At 46.8% G+C, this 17,721-nt stretch overlaps 1 protein-coding gene across 1 annotated transcript in view; it reads right to left on the bottom strand.

Annotated features, from left to right (window-relative positions):
- LOC134614865 (protein-glutamine gamma-glutamyltransferase E-like) overlaps positions 1-17,721 on the bottom strand; it is a 65,456-nt gene that overhangs the window by 33,967 nt on the left and 13,768 nt on the right. Inside the window, exons 3-4 of the mRNA XM_063459107.1 lie at positions 15,295-15,537; positions 9,255-9,373 (exon numbers count right to left, since the gene is read on the bottom strand). Coding sequence (XP_063315177.1) covers positions 9,255-9,373; positions 15,295-15,537 — 362 coding nt within the window. The remainder of the gene's footprint in view (positions 1-9,254; positions 9,374-15,294; positions 15,538-17,721) is intronic.

The raw sequence follows: 17,721 nt of genomic DNA, 5'->3' as shown, positions 1-17,721 counted from the left end.
CAAAGAAGAGAAGGTCGTCGGCGTATGCCGCGACCTTGTGTTGTGTGGTGCCCTTGGTCAGTCCTGTGATGTCTCGGTTAGTCCTAATCGCTTGTAGGAAAGGTTCTAGTGCCAGGACGAAAAGGATTGGGGATAGGGGGCAACCTTGCCTGGTACCGTTTTGTATCGCGACGTCTTCCGTGGGGACCCCATTTACAAGTATTTGGGCTGTGGGTTGCCTATACAATGCCTCGATCCAGCTCCGCATATAAGTTCCCATTCCGAGGTGTGTAAGCGCCTGGAACAGATAGGGCCATCCTATCCTGTCGAAGGCCTTCTCCGCGTCCGTAGATAGCAGGAGAAGGCCCCCGGCTCCCCCTGTCTCCCCGTGGGCTATTGACAGTGCCCGGGCCGTGTTGTCTCTGGCTTCCCGCCCCATCACGAACCCCACCTGGTCCGGGTGGACCAGGGTGGGCACATGTGGCTGCAGGCGGGTCGCCAGGATTTTCGCCAGAAGCTTCGCGTCGCAGTTTATAAGGGAGATGGGTCTATAGTTATGGCAGTAGTCGCCATCCTTCCCTTCCTTCGGGATGAGTGTGATGTGCGCTCGTAGGGATTGCGGGGGTAGGTGGTGTCCCTCCCGGATTGCGTTAAAAGAGGATAGCATTGGTGCATATAGGGTCCCCGCAAAGCATTTGTAGTACCGTAAGGGGAGGCCGTCGGGTCCCGGGCTTTTGCCCAGTTTAGAGGCCTTGACTGCCCTCGCTATTTCTTCTACAGCGATGGGCTTGTCTAGGGTGTCTGCGATGTCCTGGTCTAGTTTGGTGTGTGTGTTCGAGCGTAGGAATTCAGTTATCCGGGTCGTGAGGTTGGCTCGGGAGTGTGTGTCTTGTGGGTTCGGTAGGGAGTAGAGGTCTGTGTAGTAGGAGCGTATGATCCTGTGTAAGTCAGTGGGGAGGCGGTGTGTTATTCCTTTCTTGTCTTTAATTTTATCTATATATGTCAGCTGTCTGCGCTTGGCCAGCATTCTCGCCAGTAGTGTACCACTTTTGTTACTATGTGTCTCGAAGAATGCTTTTTGTCTGGCGGCTTCTCTGTGGTGGGTGGCAGTCAGGAGTGTGGACAGTTCCCTTCTGAGCTGAAGTAGAGTGGTTTGGTGTGCGGGGAGGTTGTCCCGTTTATTGCGTTCGTCAGCTGCTTGTATGTCGTGTATCAGTGTTGTCATCCGCGCCTCCCTCTGTTTCTTAAGTAACGACCCCTTGCGCATGAAGTGGTCCCTAATCACGCATTTGTGTGCCTCCCATATGTATGTGGGCGATGTTTGGTCTGGGGTGTTATTCGCAAAGTACTCCTGCAGGATCTCGTCGGTTTCTGTCCGTATGTCGGGTAGGGAAATTAGGTAGTCATTTAGTCTCCATTTCGTCACCCTCGGCCTGTATAGTGGGGAGGAGAGAGTGAGGGACACCGGCGCATGGTCAGACCACGTCGCCGTGCCCACCTCCGTACCCCCCACCAGGGCCAGGTGATGGTGTGTCATGAAGAAGTAGTCCAGGCGCGAGTATGTATTGTGTGGCTGGGACAGGAATGTGTAATTCCTCTCGTCCGGGTGATGTGCCCTCCAGCAATCAATCAGCTGTGAGCGCTTTAGTATGGCCTTTATGTGCGTCATGTGTTGTTTCGGGACCTTGGATAGTCCAGAGGACGAGTCCCACTCAGGGTCTAGTGTCAGGTTAAAGTCCCCTCCCAGAATCAGTACGCCCTCCGTGAAAGAGTGCAGTTTGTGTATTGTGCGGCGGAGGAATGCGTAGTGTCTTTGGTTAGGGGCGTAAATGTTTGCAAATGTATATGTGGTCTCGGCGATGGTGCCCTTCAGGAACAGATACCTCCCGTCTGGGTCAGTCAGGACCGCTTTTTCACGGAACGGTATCCGTTTGTGGATCAGTATGGCCACCCCTCTCGATTTGCTGTCCTTGTAGTCGCTATAGTAGCCCACGGTGTATCTATGGTTGGTCAGTTTGGGCCGCGACCCTTCCTTGAAATGTGTTTCCTGTATATAGGCCACATCTATATTGGATTTGTGAAAGTCCCTGAGTGCGCCCGAGCGTTTCTCGGGTTTATTGAGGCCCCTGGCGTTTATAGTGGTGATGTTGAGGTTTGCTTGGCGAACAGCCCCGTTAGGGCCTTTGGGGGACCCCAGGGTGAAGGTCTGGGGGAGGGAGGTAGTCTAGGGAGAAAGGGGAGGGGGGAGGTAGGGGAAGGTAAACTGTCGGTAGTGAACCAGCGCCCGTCTGAGCGCTGTCTAGGATACGGGTTGCCCGGGTAGGGCTGGGCGCCCACCCACCAGGGGTGTGAGGCTGCCCCCTTCCCGGTGTCGGTTGCCCCCTCCTGTCGGGGTCGGGGGAGGTCACGAGTCTCGTGACAGCACCAGTGAGTGTGTAGACTGTTGTGGGTCTAGTCCCTTAAGTCCTGGGATATATTTCCCATGTCGTCCCCTGTCGGCTCGTTATGCATCATAGTGGCTTGTCGAAACCTCGCTGTCTAAAGTCTGGCCCTAGGCCATGTGTCTTCGTCGCGTGTCGAGTCTCCAGTGAGTGGGAGTGTAGTCTGTGCGGGAGCAATCACAGTAATCATTTAGCATTTACATTAACATCAACATTAACATTAAACCCGCCTAACATAATAAGTGAAACAAGTTAACAGAGAGAGTTAAAGATACCCTCCCCTCCCCTCCCCTATTTTTGGCAATCTTGACATGTCCCCCCACGGCAGGTGTTAGCCTTTCGAGGCCGTCAGCCGCACCCCCCCCGGGAGCCCGCGCCCCCCCCGGGCCCGGCGGCCCCCCCCCGGGCGCGCTCACCCACGTGGGTCATCACGCGCCAGGGCGGGAGACCCCCGACCCGGCCGGCGGCACAGGCCCCCGGACATCTCTCCTCTCTCCATCCGGCCCACCCCACCCCCACCCCGGCAGGCCCCCCTGCATCAAAAATCATTATCCAAAAAACAGTCTTACATGACCAACATTTTTACTCTCCCCGGGGGCCCGGACCCCCCACCGGGCAGGAGAGCGCGCCCGGGCAGCCCCCCCCCGGGCGCGCTCTCCTGCACGGGTCGTCACGCGCCAAGGCGGGGGACCCCCCGGCCCGGCCCCGCCAGGGGCACAGACCCCCAAACATCATCGTGCATCACAGGCCCAGCCCGCATCCCCCCCCAAGTGGTTTTGTGGTCCCCTATCCCGATCGGCCGGAGGGGCCAGGGCCGTGGTGTTTGGTCTCTGCGACCCTCTGCGGGTCTGGTCAGGGCCGGCCCCCAAAAGGTGAAATGGGGCTGCGGTAGTCCGCTTTCAGCGTTAGTTAAGGGGGTCAAAGTAGGGCAAGGGCAGGCCGGGCCAGATCGGACTCTCCATCCTACCACCCGGAGGGGTCATCTAGGTACCCCGGGCGACATACAGTCCAATGGCCGGGTATCAGTGGGCACTGCGGGTCGGTGCAGGTAGTTCAGGGGGCCGGTTACCGTCGGGCGAGATAAGCCAGTGGTGGCCGTCCGGGGGGTTGAAGCATGGAAAGGACGGGCCAGGCCCACTGTCCCCACATCAGGGGTTTCCCAGTAATACTGTGGATAGCTTAGGGTCTACTGGTCGGGTACCGGTGTGCGGCGTAGGCCAACAGTGTCAGTTCAGTGGGGCAGAGTGGGGACACGGCAGGCCAGGCCGGACCGGGTGCTACGTCTAAGCTTCGGGAGTGTCTCGGAGAGCGTCTCGGGTAGCCCGGTGCCCACCGGCCGGGCCTTAGTGGGTGTCAGCATCTGGGCAAGGTGGATTGCTATGCGGGGGTAGGGGAGGGACCCGGGCCCCCATGGGACCCGGGCGGCATACCTTGTGGGCTATGCAGAGGCCCCGGAAGGGCGCGTCGCCTGCTGTCTGCCCCTCCGCTGTCTCTGTTGTCTCTGTTGAGGTAGCTGGGCCGCAGGGGCTGGCAGGTAGAAGGCCAGCGGATCTGGCCATGTCATCTGTAGTGGTGGGAGTTGTAGCTCTCTGATCAGCTCAGGCAAATCCCCCGCCTCTCGCACCAGGAAGGGGCCTGTCGGCGAGAAAACTTGCAGGCCGGTCGGGAAAGTCCAGCGATAGCGATGTCTGTTGGATTGCAGGATCTTCGTGAGTGGGCGCATGGCCCTGCGATAGGCCAGCGTCGCTGGGGAGAGGTCTGGAAACAGTTGGATCAGTGTCCCATTCCATGATATTCGGTCCATCTCCCTGGCTCGTAGTAGAATCTCCTCTTTTAATGGATAGTGAGCTAGGCAGCATATAATGTCTCTGGGGGGGTCCTCCGGTGTCCCCCTGGGGCGGAGAGCCCTGTGCGCCCTCACAAATTCTATCATAGAGGCCTCAGGCCTTCCAAGTATTTGGTTGAAGATACTTGTCAGGGTCTCTCGGATCGGTTCCGGGTTTGCGGTGCTCTCAGGGACGCCCCGGACTCGAATGTTCTGTCTTCTGCCTCTATTATCGAGGTCTTCGATGTGATGGGCCATCTGTCTAAGCTGTTGTGCCTGTTTGGCAACTGCGTCCGAGGTCGACGCTTGAACCGACTGCACGTGGTCGGAGTCGGCCTCCAGTTGCGCGACTCTCTGGTTGAGGCCTTGTAGGTCCTCCCGCATGGCGTGCAACTCCTCCGTGATGGAACGTTGTAGAGCGTGGTTTGCCTCTTTCAGGTCCGCTTTTGTCGGCAGATTGCTAATCATCCGCAGCCAGTCCGGGGGCATCGTTGGAGCTCCCTGTGGGGTCGGCTCCCCTCCCCAGGGAGGCGTCTGGGTGAGGTCCGCGGCCTCGGAATCGTTGGAGGCCTGTGAAGCGAGGTCCGCCGGGGTAGTAAGGTAGTGCCTTATGGACGGGGCCGGAGACCCTCTCGGGGTGTCGGCAGACTTGGCGGCATTCGTTGCTCTGTGTGATTTCCCCATTTTTGCGCTCGACACGTTGTTTAGCGAGGTTTTAGTGCAGGGCCTGTGGGGAGCTCACTGACTATGCTGCCATTCCTCTCGGTGCCCAGGCCACGCCCCCGCCTAGCTTTAACTTTTTAATTCTCTTTTAATTCATTTTGTTTTCTCACTTTATTGAAGGCCTCATATGTCTTTTCCTCCAGGTTTGAATCCCTACACTCAACTGAGTTGGCCTGGGTACACTGTTTGGTGTATTGACTGAATTCCGCTTTAGACATTTTATAGAAGGTTTGGTTATTGGTTGGCAATCCAGATGTTGTGTAAAAGTGTTTGGCAGACTGTGCATTAATTGTTTTATACAAAGTGCATGCAGATCCATTATTAAACCTTTGTTTATGGTGAAGTTGGAATGTGCCATGATATGATGTAAAACAAATTAGTTGGGAAGCTCCAACTTGAATTCCATATATCTTTATTTCCATATAATACCATTCAAGAAATATAATGTCTCATATTTTTGGGAATGTAGATTCCCAAAATATGACCAGAATGTAAACATTACGAGTGTACGTGGACATTATTCCCATATACAGTAACTACACATCTATCCACAAAATCTTGAAATCATAACAAAATGCTGACTATGGTACAGTAAGAGCAGTAGAAAATTAATACATTTTCAGCTGACTTAATTTTGCAATGACATATATGGAAATGACTAAATAGCCATGCCACAAAAGCTATAACAGATATGTCCTAAGCTCATTAAATAGTCTATGCCTTTTACTGCAATAGTAAAAAATACTCTGATTTATGTATATAATAGACGAGAATGGGTAAACTAGTGATCCTTTGTCACATAATTTTCACAAAAAGGAAATGTATTTTCAGTAATAGTTTTTATTTTCAGTTAATGAAATGAAGCACAATGGGCAAATACTGGGTGTTACAAAACAATAGTAGATCCAAGAAAATGAAATCCAAGGAGCACAGCAAAAGGTTCCCTGGGTATGCATATATATATATGATTAAAAACACATTTATTATAGAACATAAGTTCCTAAAAAAAAATAAAAAAAATATATTAAACCTAAATAAATCCCATCACATCTGTAGACGTTGTTTGCATATGGACTACCACCTACTAAGTTAGGATACTGCGGTTTATGTTTAGGAGACACAGTGCTTATGGTTTGGAGATAATTGTTCACTAGACTGTATATTAGCTCACCTCCTAACATATACTAAATACCTGTTAACCCATATCCCCATTAAGGCTACATACTCTATATCCACTCTTCCACTATCTAGATGTGATGGGATTTATTTAGGTTTTATTTATTTATTTATTTTTTTCGAGAACTTATGTTCTATAATAAAATGTGTTTTTAATTTTATATATATATATATATATATATATATATATATATACACATTTTACACATTTATATTATAGAACATAAGTATATATATATATATATATATATATATATATACTTATATATATATATATAAGTATATATATATATATACACAGTATATATATATATATATAAAGAACATAAGTATATATATATACACATACCCAGGGAACCTTTGCTGCGCTCTTCGGATTTCATTTCCTTGGATCTACTATTGTTTTGTGTCAAGTTCTAGGGTTACCCCTGTGTAACGGATCGCCTGGCACCCCGACTGGGTACCTCCGTTGAAAGATGCACCTAGCGCACAACTCCACACGTTACCGGTGTCTCTGAGCTGCTTCTCCTCGCACTAGGACGCCATCCCACCGCTTGCCACCAATGTAACGGATCGCCTGGCACCCCGACTGGGTACCTCCGTTGAAAGATGCTCCTAGCGCTTCCAGAGGACTCCAAGCACTCCACCAGACACCAAAAGCACCGCAGGCTGCAGCTATCTCCCTTCAGAACGAAGCAGGAACAAGCTCTTACAAGAGCTCAGTGATTATAGCAAGGGAATATGCCTAGCATAGCAATCCCTTGTAGCAGATTCCCCCAATAAGAGACAGGACTCAAGTTGAGGGTAAAAATAGAACTCTCTGGTTGCTAGCTTGCAGCCCTTTTTATTAGGTGCTCCCATGAAGGGGAGGGACACACACAGTAACGTACATTAACCAATCACACAATAGTTACATCCCACACATAGCCCTCCCCTCTACCTGTAAACTAATTATCTGTACACACAGGAAAATACAATTATCATAGGTAGGGAAAATACAGTTTTTACACAGCATTCATAACTCCCAAAATATACATCACATTCGCATAAAAATACATATTCACAATCAATCCATTCGGGGGAACAACATACTCAAAAAATCATACGAATTGGACCAGGGGTTCAAAAGTTAGTACAAATGTGCATTTGACCTTCTGGAAGCATGGTTTTTCCAGCTCAACTAGTTCCCAGAATCCTCTATCCTGGAGACAATGGAGAAGCTGATTTAATTATATCCAGGGACAAACACAGCCTCCATTAAGCACATGTTACCAGCAACCACCAAAAGACATAAAAATACATAACTCCTGTTATACTAAACAGAACCCCCACATTCAACCCATCCCCAGATGGCTTGGATCTGAGCGCTCAACATATCCAAACAGCGCTCAGATGCCACAAACACAGTACAAACGCCATGGGGTTTAAGTTTCGTATGGGCTGATGAGAGGGCCCATAATCCTGGGGCAGCCCAATAACCCACAGTATGCCCAAATACCGTGCATAAAGGGCCAAATCGCCCAGAGACCGTAGTCACAGGGTAAGAGGCGGGCAAGCAGCCCCCTCCAAAACACAGTGGCGAAGTGGCTTTCGCTACACCCTGTTTAAAGGTTCTCTGGACACACTACCGGGACCCATACATAGGGACTCTGTGTTTTCCTTTCTTTATTTAAATACTGGGTGTTGTTTTATTTTTATCTGGCTAGGTAGGAGGATTTAGCAGTTAGAATCAAACCTCTAACAAACAACCAAAATGAAGGTAAGTGAATTCGTGGCATAACAAGTAACACAATTCCATTGCTAATGGTATTTATTGCTGCAAACTATAAATTCATAATTCATATAATGTTCACAAACAGCAAAAAACACAAATGATTTCACAAATGAATGACTCTTATGACGCGTTTCGTGGGATGACGTCCCACAAAATGCACTGATTGAGAGGCATGGTTATAGACAGACCCAGAAGAGAGGAGATTTGTAGCACATGCTGCCTCTGATCCTTCACTCGAAAACTGGATGCCATGGACCCGATGTACCTTTTATTTATATGTATATCTTGATAGAGTTAATTTGGTGAGTGTAATTATTTGTGGTTTTCTGTTGGGCTAATAAAGATTTTATCGCAATTGGAGTCCCACTTGTCTCCACATTCCTTTTAGGTAATAAAAAGTGCTTATAGTGCCTTAAGTTTCCTGCTATAGTTCCTAAGTTTGCTGGTACAGCACTGAACTGTTCTTATGGCGGATCTATCCCTTTTCAGTATTTCATAAAGATATAATTCTCCATAGTTTAGACCTCAATATTGTACTCTCGCACATGGTGGCTTAGAGGGACAGCCGAAGGTAAGTAAAACCCACTACCCTTTCCCCGGTCCCACACTAGATCTGTCTGTTTCAGAGATCTGAGAAATATGCAAAGACCTCCGAAATTGACAGATTTGCTTTCAGTCCCCAACAGCCCACGTCCCTCTGTGCTGCTTGGGCTAATGAGGAAGCATTAGATTGAGCAGCAGTGAGAGACTATAATTGTCTGAAAGTGTCAGCTGACCACATCCAGTCTATCACGGTCTCCATACATGAATAAGTATGGTGCAGGAATGAATCACAAATGGCTATAAGGAAGTTGGTAAACTCTTCCCTAGGCAACCTGCAGAGGAGGCAGACCTATGAGAAGCCAGGGTACCTTGTTTAGTGTTACACTGTTTGGAGAGAATTTAAAACTGAATGGAGTAACAGTGCCAGGGGGACTCCAAGCACTATAACCAATTCAATTAAATGAAATGGTTATAGTGCCTACAGTGTCCCTCTTATTGTTATTTAAGATATGAAATGTAAAAACTTCTGCTGAACCTGGTATTCTATTGGTTGATGCCTCTTATTATACTCCTGACTAACTGGAATAACAGTTATGTTTAAATTGTTTAAATAAAGACCTAGTGGTTACCAACAAATGAGTTGCACATCATTGCTCCTTTAGGTGGTCTCTATTGATCTCAGCATGTTGAATGTCTGGTTAGTTCCAAGTAAATGTCCATTATCTGAAAATCAAATGTATCTTCTGACTTTAAAGTAGTAGCCTATTTAATAGTTTGAACTGAATTGTCTTACTTGTCCAAAGTTCCATGGCTCTTCCATAATATGATCTTCAAGTCCAAAGTAAATGGTGCCACTGTCATTTAACACATACTCCTGCCTCTCATTTTCATCCTCCATGAAGACATCGTCATCTAGAAATGGGCAACAAAAGTTATGTTCCATGTACAAAGGCTACCACTCCAGTTTTATACAATAGCCAAAACCCTTATTCAACTGGCAATACATTTAGGAATAACGATACGCGGTCTTTAAGGGGTTAACATGCAGTGGCGTACTAAGGGGGGGGCGGTCCGCCCCGGGTGCCATCAGGCAGGGGGGTGCCACCAGGGCTGGCCAGGCTTGCTATTCTGTGAGCTGTGTGGCTGCACCGGGTGCCGTAGCAGCAGGGGCGCCGGGCAGCCAACACAGCTCACAAGCAGGGGCTGGAAGCAGGAAACCTGCACGGAGATTTGGGGGCGGGGCTAAAACGGCCGTGGGGGCGGAGCCAAGCCGGATGCGGGGGCGGAGCTAAATGCAGCCTCATACTGCTGCACACAGAGAGAGGGGAAGCAGGAAGGGGTCCCTGCTTCCCCAACTACAGCACAGGAGGGACTGAATCCACTCCTACTCCAGCCCAATCTTACTGTAAGTGAGAGAGTGTATGCTGTGTGTAACTGTGATTGTGACTGTGTGTGCTGTGTGTAACTGTGATTGTGACTGTCTGACTGTGTGTGAGTGTGTAACTGTGATTGTGACTGTCTGACTGTGTGTGCTGTGTGTAACTGTGATTGTGACTGTCTGACTGTGTGTGAGTGTGTAACTGTGATTGTGACTGTCTGACTGTGTGTGCTGTGTGTAACTGTGATTGTGACTGTCTTTGACTGTGTGTGCTGTGTGTAACTGTGATTGTGACTGTCTGACTGTGTGTGAGTGTGTAACTGTGATTGTGACTGTCTGACTGTGTGTGAGTGTGTAACTGTGATTGTGACTGTCTGACTGTGTGTGCTGTGTGTAACTGTGATTGTGACTGTCTGACTGTGTGTGCTGTGTGTAACTGTGATTGTGACTGTCTGACTGTGTGTGCTGTGTGTAACTGTGATTGTGACTGTCTGACTGTGTGTGCTGTGTGTAACTGTGATTGTGACTGTCTGACTGTGTGTGCTGTGTGTAACTGTGATTGTGACTGTCTGACTGTGTGTGCTGTGTGTAACTGTGATTGTGACTGTCTGACTGTGTGTGCTGTGTGTAACTGTGATTGTGACTGTCTTTGACTGTGTGTGAGTGTGTAACTGTGATTGTGACTGTCTGACTGTGTGTGAGTGTGTAACTGTGATTGTGACTGTCTGACTGTGTGTGCTGTGTGTAACTGTGATTGTGACTGTCTGACTGTGTGTGCTGTGTGTAACTGTGATTGTGACTGTCTGACTGTGTGTGCTGTGTGTAACTGTGATTGTGACTGTCTGACTGTGTGTGCTGTGTGTAACTGTGATTGTGACTGTCTGACTGTGTGTGCTGTGTGTAACTGTGATTGTGACTGTCTGACTGTGTGTGCTGTGTGTAACTGTGATTGTGACTGTCTGACTGTGTGTGCTGTGTGTAACTGTGATTGTGACTGTCTGACTGTGTGTGCTGTGTGTAACTGTGATTGTGACTGTCTGACTGTGTGTGAGTGTGTAACTGTGATTGTGACTGTCTTTGACTGTGTGTGCTGTGTGTAACTGTGATTGTGACTGTCTGACTGTGTGTGCTGTGTGTAACTGTGATTGTGACTGTCTGACTGTGTGTGAGTGTGTAACTGTGATTGTGACTGTCTTTGACTGTGTGTGCTGTGTGTAACTGTGATTGTGACTGTCTTTGACTGTGTGTGCTGTGTGTAACTGTGATTGTGACTGTCTTTGACTGTGTGTGAGTGTGTAACTGTGATTGTGACTGTCTTTGACTGTGTGTGCTCTGTGTAACTGTGATTGTGACTGTCTTTGACTGTGTGTGCTCTGTGTAACTGTGATTGTGACTGTCTTTGACTGTGTGTGCTGTGTGTAACTGTGATTGTGACTGTCTTTGACTGTGTGTGCTGTGTGTAACTGTGATTGTGACTGTCTTTGACTGTGTGTGAGTGTGTAATTGTGATTGTGAGTGTGTAACTGTGATTGTGACTAGGGATCGACCGATTATCGGTTTTACCGATATAATCGGCCGATATTCGTTATTTTCGGAAATATCGGTATCGGCCAATATAGCTACCGATATTGCCGATAATACCTCCTAGGACCGCCAGGCTCATTACAAGCCCGGCGATCCTGGGGGGGCCGGCAGCAAGCGCTGACTTACCCTCCCAGCAGCTCCTGCAGCTCCATGTCTAAATCTCGCGAGACCCGCGGCTGCAGAGCGTTGCCACGGGTTACCATGGCAACGCTCCGCGCGGCACTAAGGGACGCGAGATTTACACTGGGGAGCTGGAGGAGCTGCTGGGAGGGTAAGTTAGCGCTTGCTGCCAGCCGCCCCACAGTACTTAACAAGCCACCGGACCACCAGGGAATACTATATCCCCCCCCTCCCTGGTAATAAGCAGGTGGGGGGGTGGGGGGGGGACTAAAAGAAACAAAAACAATACAATTTAAATATAAAAAAAATTATAATAAACATAAAAAATCCCCCCCTCCATTTTACACAAGTTACATCACTACACAAACACACACACACACACACTCACTGCATGACATACATACACACTACACAAACACACACACACACTGCATTACATACATACACACTACACAAACACACACACACTGCATAACATACATACACACTACACAAACACACACACACTGCATTACATACATACACACTACACAAACACACACACTGCATTACATACATACACACTGCATTGCATACATACACACTACACAAACACACACAAACTGCATTACATACATACACACTACACAAACACACACACTGCATTACATACACAAACTACACACACACACTGCATTACATACACAAACTACACACACACACTGCATTACATACACAAACTACACACACACAAACTGCATTACATACATACACACACACTGCATTACATACATACACACTACACAAACACACACTCTGCATTCACTATACACACACTACACAAACACACACTCTGCATTCACTATACACACACTACACAAACACACACTCTGCATTCACTATACACACACTACACAAACACACACTCTGCATTCACTATACACACACTACACAAACACACACTCTGCATTCACTATACACACACTCTGCATTCACTATACACACTCTGCATTCACTATACACACTCTGCATTCACTATATATATATATATACACACTACACAAACACTCACTGCATTCACTATACACTCTGCATACACTATATATACACACTACACAAATACACACTGCATCCACTACACACACAGCTCCCCTGTCTAAATACACTTCATCCACTACATGTGGCATGTATATTTTGTGCATTTACCGTTAGAAAGAGTTTATTTTTTCAAAATGGTAAATGTACAGAATATCGGCAAGTTATCGGCTATCGGCATGAAAGTTCACAGCTTATCGGTATCGGCTCTAAAAAATCAATATCGGTCGATCCCTAATTGTGACCGTCTTTGATTGTGTGTGTGTGACTGTCTGTGATTATGTTGTGTGTATGTGTGACTGTCTGCCTCTGATTGTGTGTGTGACTGTCTGTGACTGTGTGTGTGTGTGTGCCACTGTGTGTGTGACTGTCTGACTGTGATTGTCTGTGTGACTGTGTGTGACTGTCTGCCTGTGATTGTGTGTGTGTGTGTGTGCGTGTGTGTGAGAGTGACTGTCTGTGACTGTGTGTGTGCGTGTGTGTGTGAGTGACTGTCTGTGACTGTGTGTGTGTGTGAGTGACTGCCTGTGACTGTGTTGTGTGTATGTGTGACTGTCTGCCTGTGATTGTGGGTGTGACTGTCTGTGAATCTGTGTGTGTATGTGTGACTGTCTGCCTGTGTGATTGCCTGCATGTTTGACTGTGCCTGTAACTGTGTGTGAGTGACTGTGTCTGACGGTCTTCGCCCTGCAGTGAGCCGGCAGCCAGGATATGATGTCATCGCGGCCTCGGCATCATTACAGGGCGTGCGATGGACCTGTGCAGAAAGAGCACAGAGATCCCAGCAGCAACCACTGACCACCAGGGACTGAGGATCCACTCCAGCCCTTCTAGAGCAAGGTAGGGAGGCAGGGTGGACCTCTTAATGATTAAATGTGTGTATGTATGTAATATTTGTGTGTGTGTATGTGATTGTGGGTCAGTGATTGTGTTTGTGTAAATCTGTGATTATGTGTGATTGTGTGTATCTCTGCGTATGTGTTTAGTAGATAGCTCCCTTATTTCCTGTCCTTAAATATTGCAATCCCACATAAGGATAACAAATAAGGGATTTATCTGCTAAACAACTGAAAATAAGAAAAGGGCATTTTTTTTATCCTTTATCTGTTTAGTAGATCATTCCCTGAATTGGTGCCCGTATGTGAGATTTCCATATTTAAAGATACCAAATGAGGGTGCTGTTTAGCAGATAGTTCCTTTAATTGGTGTCCTTAAATATGGCAATCCCACAAAGGATAGCAAATAGAGGAGTTATCTGCTAAACAAAGATTGCAATTAAGAGGTGTCAGCCAGCCCACAACAAGAAATCTGGGTGGCTGATGTGAATAATATGCAAATGTGTAGTCAGATGCCAGCATGCAGAACACAGCATGCTGGCATCAGACAGCCAATGGCAGCATATTACCCCATCCCCTAGTGAGAAGTTTTACTGCTCCCCCTCCTGTTTTGACTGTGGTATCTTATGTGCCCCCCCCATATATATTGTTCCTAGAGTCGCCACGATGTCTGCATGTGTGTCAATGTGTATCTGTGTGTGACTGTGTTTTGTGTATATGTATCTGCATGTGTGTATGTCCGTGTATGTGTATATGTGCAGACATCTAACAATCTCGCCAACACTACACACAAATACACTCATGAATTTCAACGTCAACACTACATACACACCCCACCATTATATATAACCATACCACTGCATTCAAATACCACACAACACACAAATGCATGCTTGCATTCAAACGCCAACACTACATACAAACACACCGCTACATTCACTCGCATATACTCCATACAAAAACATGCATACATTCAAACACACAAACACTGCGTAGTGCTAAATACATAAAAAAAAAATTGGTTGTTTTTATATTTAAATTTGGGGGGGGGGGGGGGGCAGGGGGGTGCCAAAAATAGGACCCGCCCCGGGTGCCAAATGCTCTAGGTACGCCCCTGTTAACATGTACCAGTTACACAGTTGAGTGACATCCTCAGTACCTTCTGTTTATTCTTCTCTAGTCGAATGTTATTTTAAATTATTATATCATGTTTTTCATAATCTTTATTTAAATGTTTATCCAATAAAAAAGACATATCACATAAAACCAGGGATGGTACAAACATGCCAAGCAGCATGGTCTTTCTCTGTATCAAGGGTCAAACGTTGACCATAATATTACCTATTGAGTTAATACCACCAAAAAAATATGGTATGAGACCTCATGTCTAAGCAGGGTCTTGGGTCTTAGATCCTAGTGGAGGTTGTAGGTAAAAGAGGGAGAGAGGAAGGAAAATAAAGAAAGGACAGTGAGGTTAGAAAAACGAGAAGAGAGAAAAAGATATGAAAAAGAGGAACAAGAGTTGCAAGTTAAGTGGATGAAATGTGTTGACCCTGGTCCTTATTAGATTCTATTTACATTGATGTCACAGGAAGCTGGCTTTTATCAGGAGTATAAACGAAGGTTTTAAAGCTAAAATAAGCATGGGAAAATGATGCAGAATCAGTGTCAATGCAGTTAATGAGACAGTTATATTGTATGTCTTACTGATATATTGGGGGCAGTTTGCCAAACAGCTACTTTATGGGAAATATGTTCCTAAAATACTTATTTTTAATCAATATCGAAATATTTAAATTTAAGATACTGCAGTTTTTCTTTTACATTATCCTCAGGTTTACCTGTAGCCCATGGATTAAATAGCAGTACGACGTTATTTAATTTATAGTACATCCTTTTCTTTTTGGAAGAGATATGCATGTTTAACTTGTACCGGCCAATCACAGCATCGGACGGGCTTGTGATTGTCACGCTTGTATCCTGTGAAGAACTGGAATCTGGAACAGCAGTCCAGGAACTCTCACTACTAGAATTAGAGAGTGAAAAGACAACCATGGTGTGGTCAGACTCCTGAGGATCTGGTCCTATGAACGAAACACAAAGAACATAGATATCAAGTATAGCAATAATTTAAATATGTTGAAGGGCTGATGGAATGAAAATATTTCTATGTATGTTATGCAAGGTTTTTGTGTGTTATTCCAATTCATGAGGCCAGAGAACCATGTAGAAAAAGATTGAAAAACATGTATGTATAAAATCATTTCGTAGTCCTTATCATGTTATTCACATACTCCTTGGTGCTCCTATGTGTACGCGCTTTGATAATTGCATTATGTCCTTCTCACACACTTTGTACAACGAGTGATGGTATGAGTACAATCAGGGAAGGATATCACCTACCTGGCTAACTGAATAATGCAGATTCTAAACACTCCAAGCACCCTAACACATTGCTCAATGTAGTGGTTATGGTGCTAGGAGTGGAGTTTCTTGATGCATCCCCTATTGCAAGTTGTCAAACATTTTAGAACAGTTTGACATTGTTATCTGGGGTCTGCCTAAAGCTCTCTGTCTGACACAATCCCTGCAGTGTAGGGCTTTGCTCATTGGCTGAGATTGATCAGCTGATGCATTCGGCCAATGAGCTAGCACGGGTAAGGAGCTATCGGCTCTACTTCATCAGTAGTGGAGGCGGGCAGTGGCGCTGGGTGGAGATAAAAAGTCAACTTGCTCTAACATGGTTTGACTACTTAAAAGGGCATCCTGGCACCATAAACACTACAGCCAGCTGAAGTAGTTATGGACCCTGGAGCGTTCTTCTTCTGTTTTAATTGTATTAAGCAGTAGAACAATTTAAAAAAAAATAAAAGGTAAAAATAAGCTCACAGCCTAAAACCATTTTGCATGCATAAAACAGCACCTCAGTGCAGATGGTTACATGGTCAATCAATGTGGTTTTGATAGAGAGAGCAGAAACGAAAGTGAACACATTTGCGTATTTTAAGGGACGAGCACGGTGTATGTGTAAGAAATAGAGTATTATTATGGTATACTGATTGATGTACACATGAACTGAACATTCATTTTCAAATCTTTTTTACTGCCAGAATTTGAGACATGTATGTGCCAAATAGATTTTATCATATAGATATCTGTTTAATATACATTCTTCTTGTTTTACCAGTTCTTAATAGCTATGATAAACTTCCTTCCAGGTAGGGTGTGTTTGAGTTTGTGTGTGTGTGTATTTAAAGGGATCCTATAGTGCCAGGAAAAGAAAACCTGTTTTCTTGGCATTATAGGCTCTTGGAGTGCCCCTTTACCTCGGGGGCTCCCTCCCTCGTTGCTGAAGGGGTTAAAACCCCTTAACCCCTTAAGGACCAAACTTCTGGAATAAAAGGGAATCATGACATGTCACACATGTCATGTGTCCTTAAGGGGTTAAGCCACTTACCTTAATCCAGCGCCGGGCATTGCAAAAACTTCTCCTCCCCCGCCGACGTCAGCTTCCAAGTGGAGCTGAATGCACATTCGCAGCCAGAGGCACACGCGCATTCAAACCAGCCCATAGGAAAGTATTACTCAATGCTTTCCTATGGGGATCTGATTTGACGCTGGACTCCATGAGGACGTCCAGCGTCAAATAAGTGCGATTTACTCAGTGTAAATCGCGGGAGCTGTCTCAAGTGGCTGTCAGGAAGACAGCCCCTAGAGGTTGGATTAACCCTGCAGTCTGAAACTGCTATGTTTCAGCTACAGAGTTAAAACTAGGGGGACCTGGCACCCAGACTACTTCATTGAGCTGAAGTGGTCTGGGTATCTATAGTGGTCCTTTAAAGGGAAACTCCTGTGCCAGGAAAACTATCCGTTTTCCTGGCACTGCAGGTTCCCTCTCCCTCCCAATCCCCAGTTGCTGAAGGGGTGAAAACCCCTTCAGTAACTTACCTGAGGCAGCGATGTCCCACGTCGCTGCTTCTCCCTCAGCGGCGCTCCTCCTTCTTACTGCGTCGGCCGGTGGGCGAGACTGATCCTGCCCACCGGCCGGGGAGACCTAATGCGCATGCGTGGCAATGCCGCGCATGCGCATTAGCGCTCCCCATAGGAAAGCATTGAAAATGCATTTCAATGCTTTCCTATGGGGAAATGAGCGACGGTGGAGGTCCTCATATAGCGTGAAGACGTCCAACAACGCTCTAGCACAGGTTTCCTGTGCTAGGAACCAGAAAGTGCCCTCTAGTGGCTGTCTAGTAGACAGCCACTAGAGG

Source organism: Pelobates fuscus, chromosome 6 (assembly GCF_036172605.1).
Source record: "Pelobates fuscus isolate aPelFus1 chromosome 6, aPelFus1.pri, whole genome shotgun sequence".
Classification (NCBI taxonomy): Eukaryota; Metazoa; Chordata; class Amphibia; order Anura; family Pelobatidae; genus Pelobates; species Pelobates fuscus.
The sequence above is the reverse complement of the archived record's forward strand: the minus strand, read 5'-3'. Positions and strand labels throughout refer to the sequence as shown.